Source organism: Siniperca chuatsi, linkage group LG22 (assembly GCF_020085105.1).
Source record: "Siniperca chuatsi isolate FFG_IHB_CAS linkage group LG22, ASM2008510v1, whole genome shotgun sequence".
Taxonomy (NCBI): Eukaryota; Metazoa; Chordata; class Actinopteri; order Centrarchiformes; family Sinipercidae; genus Siniperca; species Siniperca chuatsi.
In genome coordinates, this window is record NC_058063.1 from 13,049,410 (window position 1) to 13,062,325 (window position 12,916).

A 12,916-nucleotide genomic window follows, 5' to 3' on the forward strand; every position below is an offset into this window, starting at 1 on the left:
TTTGTAAGCAAAAGTCTTAGTTAAATAACTAATGGAAGCTGTCAAATAGTGAAGTAAAATGTACAATATTTCCTAGAAATATAGAAGTATAAAGTGGTATGAAGAGAAAATAAAGTATGTCAAATTTGTACATTTACATTCCACCACAATGGGAGGAGTTGGGAAGAAATATAGAAAATTTGTAAGTGCCAGATTATAATTTTATAACTATTTAATAACTTAAAAAATTACATCTAGTAGAGATGGAGCCAATTTTAACTAACACGTGTGATCATGTTTTAATATAAAACCTTAATCCGCAGAGTAACTAACTGCCAGATAATGTAGGAGTCAAAAGGACATTTCCCCTCTGAAATGTAGTGAAGTAATAGTAGCATAAAAATACACAAGTCCACTACAAGCATTTAAATGAGTACATTTACTCAAGTAAATGTCAGGGTAGGTACTCAAGCCCTTGTAGTTGATTAGTTGTAATGTTTCAGGACTTTCCTTCAACTTTAAGTGTTTCCATAGTAACAGGTCCCTCCTCACAGGAGGCCTTTAATATGTACAAATCTTACTGTAAAGTTACTTTCGCCCAAATCTAACACCCTTTCAACCCTAAAACAGGCAGTTCGTTGTCTCCACGTCAAGTGTTAATTGCCAGTGTCCACATTACAATTTGTATAGTGGGTGTTTGACAAGTCTATACAATAGACAAAGACAGCACTTTTAAGAAATAGCCTTTATTAAATTCTGTTTAAAAAATAAATAAATCTGCCTTCAGATTTGGGAAGCATCAAATTCAACTTGTGAGAATTCTTCTGCTCCTGTGAAAAGATGTCAAAACAAAGTTTAATACCCTGAGACCTTACCTAATACATCCGATTCTTTAAAATGTTTAAAAAAGGTCTTACTTTTGATCATTCCACTGATCAGATTATGAAATCTAGAAACTCTGATGTAGCGAGCAGGCGGCTGGATGGCCGGCAGGAATGAGACAGGTAGTCTCGATAGTCTTTTGGTAGCAGGTGTGGTTTTAAGTGCAGTAGTGGGCTTGATTGTGGTACTCTGCAGACCTACAGTGCACAAGACAGCAGAAATGCTCAAAATTCAATTTGCCAAGTGAAAAGTGGTCATGATGGGCCAGTAGGTGCAATAACCTGCTCTGGGCTGCGTAGTGTGGATGATCCTGCCGACGCCAACTGTGTCAGACTCAAACCTATACATTGAGAAGAGGCGCTTGAGGGCAGCCAGAGGATACGTGCACTGCATGGTCACCCTGCAAGACAAGACGACAACTTAAAGAAATGATGTATAGTACTAGAAGACTGGTGCTGAGGTGGCAAATAATTATGCAACAATCATTTATAATTAAGTATAGAAATGTTGAATACATTAACACCGATGTAGTTGTACTTAGACATAAGTGTTATTAATGTATAACACAAGCATTATAAGCCATATTTTAAAATTGTTCTATACTGCTGATGCTAAATACAAGGATGAGATACACACCTCTCAGTAGCATCAGTCATGTTGACTGACTCCTTGCTGTAGAAAATCTCATTTTCATAGGTCACATACTCCTTGCCAAGCTGAAGGGGAGAAAAAAGTTGCAAATAGTGACAAATTGATATGAAACAATTAGGAACTGATTCATGGTTTGTTGCCAGTGTCATGTTAGTTTTACATTAATAAGCAGAAGTACCTTTACTATGGATCCACAGCTGTTAAGCGGAAGAGAGAAGAGCGCCCTGGTGTCATCTGCCTCTTGGGGTCCACAGTATTCGTCTAAAAGGTTGGTTTGAGCAGGAACTCCTCCACTTGGGACGGCCAGAGACAAATCAGCCACCACAGTCATCCTCCCATCAGTCGAACACACTAGAGAAAAGCATTTTTAAAGACGTGCATCATCTACATGTAATTTCCCCAAAACCACCCACACAGCAAGAAGTACTTACCAATGAGTTCAGTAGTAGAGAACGGACAAGTCTTGACAGTTGAACTCTGGACCTCTGTTTCATGATCCTGCACAAGGATCTCAAACGTGCCAAAGAAGCCCTTCAAAGTAAAGTTCTATTAAAAAAAAAAACAAAAAAAAAACACACACATGCAGGTCAGTCATTGGTCTCCATCTGCATGGCAACTGGTACCGTAAACACAGGAGTTGATGCTTCCACTACGTCATTTCTTCATCTCACCTTGTACTCGTAGCCATGAGTAAAGAGCGGCACGTTGAGCAGCAAACTCTGGCTGTCATTGCTCATGATGTAACCGCGCTGGGCTGCCAGCTCTGATGTCAGCAGGTCTGAGCCGATGCGGATCTCCCACAGGTAGTCAAAAGGCCGGTGGTCCAGTTTGAAGCTGATCCCAGACTCGGAACAGATAGCCTCAAAGGCTGGAGGAGCTGTCAACGCAAGACAGTGGGGTTACTCTCCTCACTAACAGCAACGGCAATTATTTACATTTTTAAAGTTTTGACTTACAGACATCTGTAAACAATGCAGCAATAGATGCCAGGTGGTAAAAAGGCTCATTTTCAGGCAGAACTGTCAGTGTGTAGTTGATGTCCAAACTATACTGAAGAACTGCATCTTCTTTAAAGAACTAGAGACAATACAATGACCGTTCAGACAGATGCAAGAAACAAAACAAACAAAACAAAAAACAAATAGACTTCTCACCTGCTGTATGACAACTGGGTCACCAAAAGGCACCTTCAGAGTGTAGCCATGAGTGTTGTTGGGATGAACAACTTCTGTGATTGTGTGGCTGCTTACATTTGTAGATGGCACTGTAAATTCTTGTCCATTCAAATTAACAGCAATCAAAGAGATGTCTTCAGGGACATCTCCGAGGTAGACCGTGAACATGCGCTCCTCAAGAACTGTTTGGTTTGCAGTAAAAATAGGGTGTGGCAGCAGGGGAGTGGCCAGCGTCCTGTGAAATCTGAGCCTGGTCTCCACATGATCCTCATCCAGCAGGATTTGTTCCAAGTACAGATGAAAGACATAAAACTCGTAGAGATCGCCAGTCACAAAGCTCTGCAACACAGTTTAAGGAATACTTTCAGGTAAAGCATACCAAATAAGTCAGATATGCTGCTAGATGAATAGTCTTGCACCATATACTTATTGGTCCACACACCTGTGATCATCCTTGTGCTTTGTTAAAAGGAAAATTATTTAACAGGAAATGTGTCAGCTGCATAAGTTTGCAACTTATATTAAAGCTACAATTGGCAAAACTCTACATTGGCTATCCTACATAGGAGTCATAACATATCAAACTTGTGTAGTTTGACTCCTATAGAAACCACATTTGGCAAGTCAAGCTTTCTTGTGTACACAATTTAACAGTCTTGCAGTTTTGGCCAAGTCTTCAGTTTTAATTCATTGGCCAAGTTATTTTACAGTCAGATAATCTGAGTTTGTTTTGTCTCAATTTGTGGACCATGAATGTATGATTATTCTTTAGGCTACCAATCCTAGTCACCATCTGATTTGAAAGATCTTTTTGCTTTGTGCCATCTGACCTTCCTGTATCCTCCTTCAGCATTATAGGGGATGCTGATCTCAACTGTGGAGTTGTGCAACTCCACAATATAGCCTCTCTCCTCTGCAACTGGCTGCTCCATAAGTTCACCATTTAGTCCAATATTGATCTTTGTGCTGTCAAGACTGGGGTACAGCACCTCTGGAGCCTCCCACACCATGTAGCCGCTGTCATCATATGATCCTTCATCTGTTGAAGTAATATTGCAACGTAAGCTGTAAATTGTTAAGTGAAATGTTAACTACAGTGCAGAAAGTTAGAGATTGTAATACTGACGCATTGAGCAAGCAGCCACCAGGTCGACCATGACGACGACCCAGTTTTGTCTGGAGAACAGAGTCGCATGGATCACCTCTACTGGAACACCATTCACCTGGAGAGAGCGACTCAAAAATCAAAACATGCTTTGGACTAAGCTTTACAGGACAGACATTCTGCATCCTGTTTACCTCAGTGCTGAGTGAGTCAGGTTGTCCATACGGTGTACGAAATACAAGCCTTCCATCTGTCAACTGGAACACATAACCCTGCTTACGAGCTTCTGACAGGTTCATGTACGGCAACTGCTCATCCGCTCTCTGAAACATCACCTGCCAATCTGAAGTGGTGGAGCTACGTGCCTGGAAAGAGATTACAAGCTTTTTTTTTTTTAAAGGCTCTTAACTGCACTAAGTGAGAAATTCAGTGATTTGAAACCTACAGGTTTGAGGGCATTCCAGTCATCTCTCTTCATCACAGATGGACAGGTGACTTCGTTCCTCACAGACACCTGGAAAGAAATAATTATTTCAAACCCTTCCATAAAAAGGGAAATAATCCAAGATGTACCCACGCTTACTTCCATGTAGTTGACCTCACAGGTGATCTCTCTGGGAGACCAGGGGAGTGTGGGAGAACACGTCTTGTTCAAGGCATAGGTGACCTCCTTTCCTTCATGTGTTGCATTCAAGTTGAAATTGAATGTGAACACGTCATCATTCTGAAAGAGCCCATAAAAAGATGTGAGTGAGTTTGACTGAGAGCGATAGATATAAATCATTTGTACATACTTTGTCTGTATGACAGCTGAAGTAAGAAGCTCTGAGCTCCACATGGCCCGGTAGAGGGAGAATATTGAGACTGTAGCCACACTCTGCTGCATACTGCTTAGTGATGGGGTACACACCGGTCTTGTCTGGAAGAGAAATATGCAGTTCAGTAATTACGCCAAACCTGTTTTTGAAACAACTGAACTGAGTAGAAAAATAGCTCACTAACAAGTAATTTGATTTCAAGAGTGGAGTTTCTAGAGACTACAAAAGGGTGATTTCATTGATTAGATGCTTGATTGAAGGGGCACTACTGAGTGGAATTACATGAAATATAACTGGATAAAATTAGACCACATTAACTAGAATACTTTAATCCTCAACATGTTGGCCTAGCCCTGTTTTAGGTAGTGATGACATAACATCCTGATGAAGTTGTGCAGGACTTACCAACAGCCTCAAAGTAAGGATCCTCCCCAGCAACGGAGATATTAACAGCTATCATGAAGTAACGATCATGACACTCCATGTGAAGAACTCCTGTATGCACAAACAAGTTAAGGTCAAAACATGGACATCCTATTAATTATTGTAGGGCAATGAGCCAATATTTTAATTACCATTGGGAATACCAGCACATTTTCCAGTTGACCACACAGACAGGAGTAAGGCCACACTGAAAGACAAATGCATGTGTCTCTTGCATGCAAAACTGTCAGCACAAATAAAACTTAATAGCCTGTAAGTGGCCACTAAAACAACTTACCCAAGGCAAAACCCAAAAGCCATAGCTACTGGTATGTTGGAAGTGTCTAAAGCTAGCCTAGGTACTAGCAAACTACACTTACTAAGCAACCCACACTAATGTGACCCACTTACTTGATACACCCTGGTCTAACTGGTGTCTTCTGCTACACCAGCTTTTATGGTCCGTTTCTTGACCCATGAGGTTGAAAGGAGGGAAACTCTAACCTCATCAGCTGCAATTGATTCACAGGTGATTGCTAATGAGCTACACATGTGGCTGTAACAAATTCTCAATGGTAAGAATTAAAATGTGTGCTTGAACACATGCCTGTACATGTAAGTTATTTATAGTGTTGTGATCGTTACATCATGATAGCTGTTGATTTCTCCTTCACTGGGGCTAAACCTCATTTTTAAGATGTTTGTTAAGTTGTGCAAAACTTCATTACTAACTACAACAGGGGTCAGAAACTATGTGCCATATGGGACTAAAAATATTGCACTTATTTCCAACCAGTCGCTGATTACCATCTTGGAAGATGGGGAAATCACCAGGTGTGGTGTTTAAAGAAATATGGTTGAAGAGCCACTGTAGCTCATGAGTGTGCACTTTCAACTAGTCAGTTCTTAAAACTGACCTGTTGTGTTTCAACTTCAACTATATTTTAATACACCTGACCAATTAAACCTAAACAAAAAAAAAAGTATTTCACTGAATAAAGAGTGCAAGAACAGTGTTGGAGCAGTCAAAACTAATGCAAGTGTCTTCCAGATGAGACGGGCGTGTATCCCATCCCTAAGCAGTAAAGTGGCTACAGTGTCCGTGTTCTCCCTCTATATGGAGCTCAGAGCCTCTTACTTCAACTATCACGCTGACAACAAAGTATGTACAAATGGCATATAAACAGTTTTTCAATTTATTTATTTTTAATCTACACAAACTATGAGATGAAGTGTTCACATTCAACTTCAACCTGATTGTGACACATAAAGGAAAGGAGGTCACCTATACCTTGAACGAAACCTTTTCTCCCGCTCTCCCAGAGAGGTTATCTGTGAGGTCAGCTACATGGAAGTAAGCTGAATTGCATTCCAACATTTTACTAAAGACTATTTCAGATGCTTTCTAACCCAGAGTTCTCTGTAGGTGTCTGTGAGGAGTGACATGGCCTGTCCAACTGGGATAAGGAGACGACTGAGATGCTGTTGTCCAAACTGTATGTTTGATGTTGCCTTCTGGGAATGTGTGGAATTTGTCGAATTTGTCACCTGTGGCTGGACTACCATAGCATTCAATCAAATAAGCATATACAGTAGAATAACTGGTTAAACGTTGATGTGCTTTCAATTCTCCTTCCAGGCCTCTGTCTGTGCCATCTCAGACTGGTAGGTGATGTTCCAGAGGCTGGAGCAGGAGCTGATGCCCCTGAACCTCTCCAAAGCACGGTTATGCGTGTAACTTGACACATGTAAGGCTTGTATTTCATACACCGTATGGACAACCTGACTCATTCAGCACTGAGGTAAACAAGTGATGCAGAATGTAGTGAAGGATACAGGAAGGTCAAAGGGCACTAATATGTGGTCAGGATCAAGTTTATTGCAAATTGAAGAACTCATTTATAGGAGAAATGAGATGCTTAAACAACTTCAGGTATTCAGTGCATTTTAATATAGCAGCACATTATGGTATTCATTTAATTGGTCATGTTAAACCTGACTGTATTCCTTCACAAATATCTCTTGCAGAGCTTCGTGTCCAGCCACCTCTACGGCTGAGGATCATGTTGACACCAGGATTCACTTTCACAAGACACTGGCCACTCCCCTGCTGTCACTGAGAGCCATAAGTCTGACGAGATATTTGTCAAGTGGATGCAACCATAATCTGAATGGCTTTTCGTTTCAGGAACAGTTCTTGAGGAGCGCACATTTACAATCTATCTCGGAGATGTCCCTGAAGACGTCGAGTTGGCTTCTGTTTATTTAAACGGACAAGAATTTACAGTGCCCTTTACAAACGCAGGCAGCCACACACTCTCAAAAGTTGTTCATCCCAACAACACTCATGGCTACATGCTGAAGGTGCCTTTTGATGACCCAGTTGTCATACAGCAGAGCTGGCAGCCCAGCATGGTTACATCATGAGTAATGATAGCCAGAGTCTGCTGCTCTTTACTCATGGCTACGAGTAAAAGAGGAGATAAGGAATGACTGAGTGTAAGCATCAAATCTTAGAACACTACTGTACATTAAAAGAACAAACCCACTTGTTCTAGGTTGAGTAGCTGCTATGACTACAGATAATGATGGGGAGTACTGCAGTTGCTCGTTTTTGGATTGCAGACGCATACTTAAGGTAGTAAATAAAAAACAGGTTAACTTGAGTGAAGTTACTCAAATGTAGCATGGTTCATGAATGACCAAGTCATCAGTGACCACTAACCATTTTGCTTGTTAGAGAGAAGCGAAGGTTAGAATCTTTACCCCACAATAACTTTGTTAACTATCAACTTTAGTCAATACTTAAACATTGGATATCTTTCTATGAAAAACTTCCAACCATTAAGACAGATATGGCAATAATTGAAAGTGTGGTGGAAGGGAGTTGAGGTTGAGTACAAGTGGCCAGACAGTTGCTACCTGAATTGCTGGTGCTTCAGTTTGAGTTCCAACAACTGCATTTGTTAAATTAGCAGTTTTGACTACTTGAAGTATTTTAATAGCTGTTTCTATGCTTGTGTCTTCCTCCTTGTCAACCAGATGTATTGTAGTAGCAGCTAATGTTGCCTCATTTATAACTCCACACCAGACTATTTTCCGTTTTCAAAACTTGAGCCACAACTGCTGCTGACTGAAGTGATATGTGAGGTAATTTATCAAGATTATGATTAGCTCCCTCTGGAGCCACAATGGACTATACACATGCAGTAGTATTCAAGCCTTTTAAGTTGATAGAGCTCCCCATAACTACAACCATTTCAGTGTTAACCCTTACTGTTTAACTTAACAGCTCAAGGGCACAGCACCTCTTCAGGTTGGTAGAACAGGCTCATGCACTGAGCCTTAGTTGGGTGAGGTAACTAAACCTAGTCACCTGTCTTTGTTATGTAGTCTGTTTAAGTTTCAATGACAAATCAAAAGTACAAGACAAATTTATTGAGCTATATACACACAGTTACAATCCAAAATATAGAGTCACTTTGGTTTGTGATAATCCTGTAGCACCTGTAAGAGAAGTTAAGATTTATTATATTGTAAAAAAAAAAAAAAAAAAAGTCAAACTTCAAACAAACAACTAACCTTTCTTTGAGATACTGTTTAGAAAGCTGGGCACTTTAATGTACTGAGCAGGAGGGTGGTAACCAGGTCGTGGGGAGAGTCTCGTAGTGGGCACTGGCGTTTGCCATACAGTGGGTTCAATGGTGGGACCTGATAGACCTACAATACCAAACAGATTGTCAAACATGTGATATGTTGAGTGATGTGGGTTGTGGTTCTACCACCTACCTTCAGTGGAGTGTGCAGAATGCACAATGCGGCCAACACCAGCTGTGTCAGACTCAAACCTGTGCAATGAGAAGAGGCGATGAAGTCCATCCAGACGATATGTACACCGCATTATCACCCTGCAAGACAAGAGGGATAAGTAGTTTGCCTTATGACTACGGGAGGGTTAACTAATCAGAAAGAGTTGGGGGTTGAAGATTACCTGTCGATATCATTGCTCCAGTGAACTGGATTTTTCAGAGTACCCTTCTTACTGAAGAAAATTTCATTTGCATAGGTCACATACTCGTTGCTGAGCTGGAGAAAATTCATATTCATGTTGCCAGATGTAAATATAATTTACAGTCTTTACAGTGCTGTATGGAACAATGGCAATATAGCAACATACAACATTGACAAAATACTACCTTTACTATGGATCCACAGCTGTTAAGCGGAAAAGAGAAGAGCGCCCTGGTGTCATCTGCCTCTTGGGGTCCACAGTATTCGTCTAAAAGGTTGGTTTGAGCAGGAACTCCTCCACTTGGGACGGCCAGAGACAAATCAGCCACCACAGTCATCCTCCCATCAGTCGAACACACTAGAGAAAAGCATTTTTAAAGACGTACATCATCTACATGTAATTTCCCCAAAACCACCCACACAGCAAGAAGTACTTACCAATGAGTTCAGTAGTAGAGAACGGACAAGTCTTGACAGTTGAACTCTGGACCTCTGTTTCATGATCCTGCACAAGGATCTCAAACGTGCCAAAGAAGCCCTTCAAAGTAAAGTTCTATTAAAAAAAAAAAAAAAAAAAAAAAAACACATGCAGGTCAGTCATTGGTCTCCATCTGCATGGCAACTGGCACCGTAAACACAGGAGTTGATGCTTCCACTACGTCATTTCTTCATCTCACCTTGTACTCGTAGCCATGAGTAAAGAGCGGCACGTTGAGCAGTAAACTCTGGCTGTCATTGCTCATGATGTAACCGCGCTGGGCTGCCAGCTCTGATGTCAGCAGGTCTGAGCCGATGCGGATCTCCCACAGGTAGTCAAAAGGCCGGTGGTCCAGTTTGAAGCTGATCCCAGACTCGGAACAGATAGCCTCAAAGGCTGGAGGAGCTGTCAACGCAAGACAGTGGGGTTACTCTCCTCACTAACAGCAATTATTTACATTTTTAAAGTTCTTACTTACGGACATCTGTTAATGCCATGACTGATGCCAGGTGGTAATAAGGCTCGTTTTCAGGCAGAACTGTCAGTGTGTAGTTGATGTCCAGCCTGTGCTGCGTCTCTTCATGTTCTTTGGACCACTAGGAAAAAATTAAAAATAAAAAATCTGATTGAGCCAAGCAGGATGACGTTACATGTATAAACCAGCTTGATATCTGAAGATGTCACTGGACAAATTCAAAGACTTCTCACCTGCTGTATGACAACTGGGTCATCAAAAGGCACCTTCAGCGTGTAGCCATGAGTGTTGTTGGGATGAACAACTTTTGAGAGTGTGTGGCTGCCTGCGTTTGTAAAGGGCACTGTAAATTCTTGTCCATTTAAATAAACAGAAGCCAACTCGACGTCTTCAGGGACATCGCCGAGGTAGATTGTAAATGTGCGCTCCTCAAGAACTGTTCCTGAAACAAAAAGCCATTCAGATTATGGTTGCATCCACTTGACAAATATCTCGTCAGACTTACGGTTTTCAGTGAAGACAGGGCGTGGCAGCAGGGGAGTGGCAAGTGTCTTGTGAAAGCGAATCCTGGTGTCAACATTATCCTCATCCACAGAGATCTGCTCCAAGTAGAGATCAAAGATGTAGAACTCGTAGAGGTGGCCGGACACAAAGCTCTGCAAGAGATATTTGTGAAGGAATACAGTCAGGTTTAACATGACCAATTAAGTTAATACCATAATGTGCCGCTATATTAAAAACGTACTGAATACTTAAGTACATTGTTTAAGCATGAGTTCTTCAATTTGCAATAAACTTGATCCTTACTACATATTAGTGCCATCTGACCTTCCTGTATCCTCCTTCAGCATTATAGGGTATGCTGATCTGGACTGTGGAGTTTTGCAACTCCACAATATAGCCTCTCCCCTCTGCAACTGGCTGTGCCACAAGTTCACCTTTGACTCCAACGTTGACCTGTGTCACGTTAAGACCTGACACCAGCGGGTGCAGCACCTCAGGAGTCTTCCATATCATGTAGCCACTGTCATATGATCCTTCATCTGTTGACATTATGCTAATATTATAGCTTCATTTATTGTTAGACAAGGGAAAAAAAGCCACAGCATAAACGATTGTAAGACTGACACATTGAGCAAGCAGCCACCAGGTCGACCATGATGACGACCCAGTTTTGTCTGGAGAACAGAGTCGCATGGATCACCTCTACTGGAACACCATTCACCTGGAGAGAGAGAGACTCAAAAATCAAAACATACTTTGGACTAAGCTTTCACACAACTACATGAATGTCTGGAAATTTAGTGGACATGATAAACCTTTACTGTTCTTTTTCAGAATCCTGTTTACCTCAGTGCTGAGTGAGTCAGGTTGTCCATACGGTGTACGAAATACAAGCCTTCCATCTGTCAACTGGAACACATAACCCTGCTTACGAGCTTCATAAAGACTAATGGGCATCAACTGCTCCCCATCTCTGTGCAACATCACCTGCCAGTCTGAAGCGGCTAAGGCATAGGCCTAGAAGGGAGAAATTTGAGACTGTCACTTATTTGTTATTCCAGCTATATAGGAGACATCAACTTCAGTAATCTTCAACAGTACTCAGTTGGAACATACAGGATTTAGCGCAGCATTCCAGTCATCTCTCTTCGACGTACATGGACAGGTGACTTCATTCCTCACAGACACCTGGAAAGAAATAATTAATCCCAAACCCTTCCATAAGGGAAATAATCCAAGATGTACCCACACTTACTTCCATGTAGTTGACCTCACAGGTGATCTCTCTGGGAGACCAGGGGAGTGTGGGAGAACACGTCTTGTTCAAGGCATAGGTGACCTCCTTTCCTTCATGTGTCACAATCAGGTTGAAGTTGAATGTGAACACTTTGTCATCCTGAAAGACGCAGTAGAAAATGATGGGATGTTACATCTAGTCTGTACAGTAACTTATTTTGTGTATAGATATAATTTGTACACACTTTGTTGTTAGTGTGACAGCTGAAGTAAGAGGCTCGGAGCTCCACGTAGCCCAGTAGAGGGAGAACACTGACACTGTAGCCACACTCTGTTGCATACTGATTAGTAATGGGGTACACGCCTGTGTCGTCTGGAACATAGTCACATATTAGACCCAACACCCGTTAAATGAGCTTCATTTTCAGGCCAAACATTAGTTTGGATTTCAGGGGTGCCAATTTGTTGAGGCTGTGCAGGGCTTACCGACAGCATCAAAGCGAGGTTCATTGCCAGTGAAGGGGAACTCAAAAGCTATCATGAAGAAGCCATCACGACACTCCATATGAAGAACTTCTGCATGAACAAACAATGTGTGTCAAAATGGTTTACAATTTTTATTGTAGGCCTATAAGCAAAACACTTAAAATTTTACCATTGGGAATGTAGTCACATTTTGTAGTGTTGTCCCACACAGACAGGAGCAAGATCACACTGTAATAGAGAGGCATATATAAATCACAAGCGAGACAACTGCATCAATAGCAACTAACAATTTATAAATTACCCTTAAAGCACCTTACCAAAGAAAAAAACCAAAAGCCATAGCCACTGATGTGTTGGCAGTGTCTAAAGCTAGCCTAGCTGCTAGCAAACTACACCTGCTAACCAACACAAGCTAAAGTGAACCACTTGCTTGGTATATCCTGGCCAAACTGGCACCATGTGGTGGTGTCTGCTACATCTACTTTTATAAATCCATTGCTTCACCGACCAACCAGAGGCACGCAGGTGTTACGGCCACATGTGTAGCTCATTAACAATCAAGCTGTATTAAATCAGTGGACCCTTTTCACAGCAGACAATTGACCTAACAGCAGGAAAAGCACTGGTGCAACAAATTACATTAACAATGGCTCCTTTTCATTGTGTAAAGCAGCATGTTTAGTACCAGGGCCC

The 12,916-nt window shown here is 41.5% G+C and overlaps 2 protein-coding genes across 3 annotated transcripts; both read right to left on the reverse strand.

The window, feature by feature from the left end:
- Nucleotides 1-709: 709 nt before the first annotated feature.
- On the reverse strand, nt 710-5,492 carry LOC122870421. Its single transcript, XM_044184592.1, has 18 exons — nt 5,332-5,492; nt 5,186-5,241; nt 5,016-5,105; nt 4,587-4,711; nt 4,376-4,516; nt 4,238-4,306; nt 3,987-4,157; nt 3,814-3,910; nt 3,518-3,726; nt 2,667-3,026; nt 2,469-2,589; nt 2,184-2,389; nt 1,944-2,058; nt 1,691-1,863; nt 1,498-1,577; nt 1,143-1,261; nt 897-1,058; nt 710-809 (listed from the first exon to the last, which is right to left on the reverse strand). The coding sequence occupies exons 1-18, from the start codon at nt 5,352-5,354 to the stop codon at nt 763-765; spliced, it is 2,364 nt and encodes a 787-aa protein (XP_044040527.1). The 5' UTR covers nt 5,355-5,492; the 3' UTR covers nt 710-762.
- Nucleotides 5,493-8,449: 2,957 nt separating this feature from the next.
- LOC122870603 lies at nt 8,450-12,701 on the reverse strand. Of its 2 annotated transcripts, none has more exons than XM_044184914.1 (19): nt 12,541-12,701; nt 12,393-12,451; nt 12,224-12,313; nt 11,983-12,110; nt 11,757-11,897; nt 11,618-11,689; nt 11,348-11,518; nt 11,126-11,222; nt 10,826-11,040; nt 10,503-10,653; nt 10,231-10,439; nt 10,001-10,118; nt 9,722-9,927; nt 9,483-9,597; nt 9,230-9,402; nt 9,025-9,119; nt 8,823-8,941; nt 8,616-8,744; nt 8,450-8,540 (listed from the first exon to the last, which is right to left on the reverse strand). In XM_044184914.1, exons 1-19 carry the CDS (start codon nt 12,561-12,563, stop codon nt 8,491-8,493), a joined length of 2,361 nt encoding a protein of 786 aa, XP_044040849.1. In that variant the 5' UTR covers nt 12,564-12,701; the 3' UTR covers nt 8,450-8,490. The 2 variants fall into 2 exon arrangements, with proteins under 2 accessions (XP_044040849.1, XP_044040847.1); XM_044184912.1 differs by having other exon boundaries at nt 8,616-8,753.
- Between the last annotated feature and the right edge of the window lie 215 nt (nt 12,702-12,916).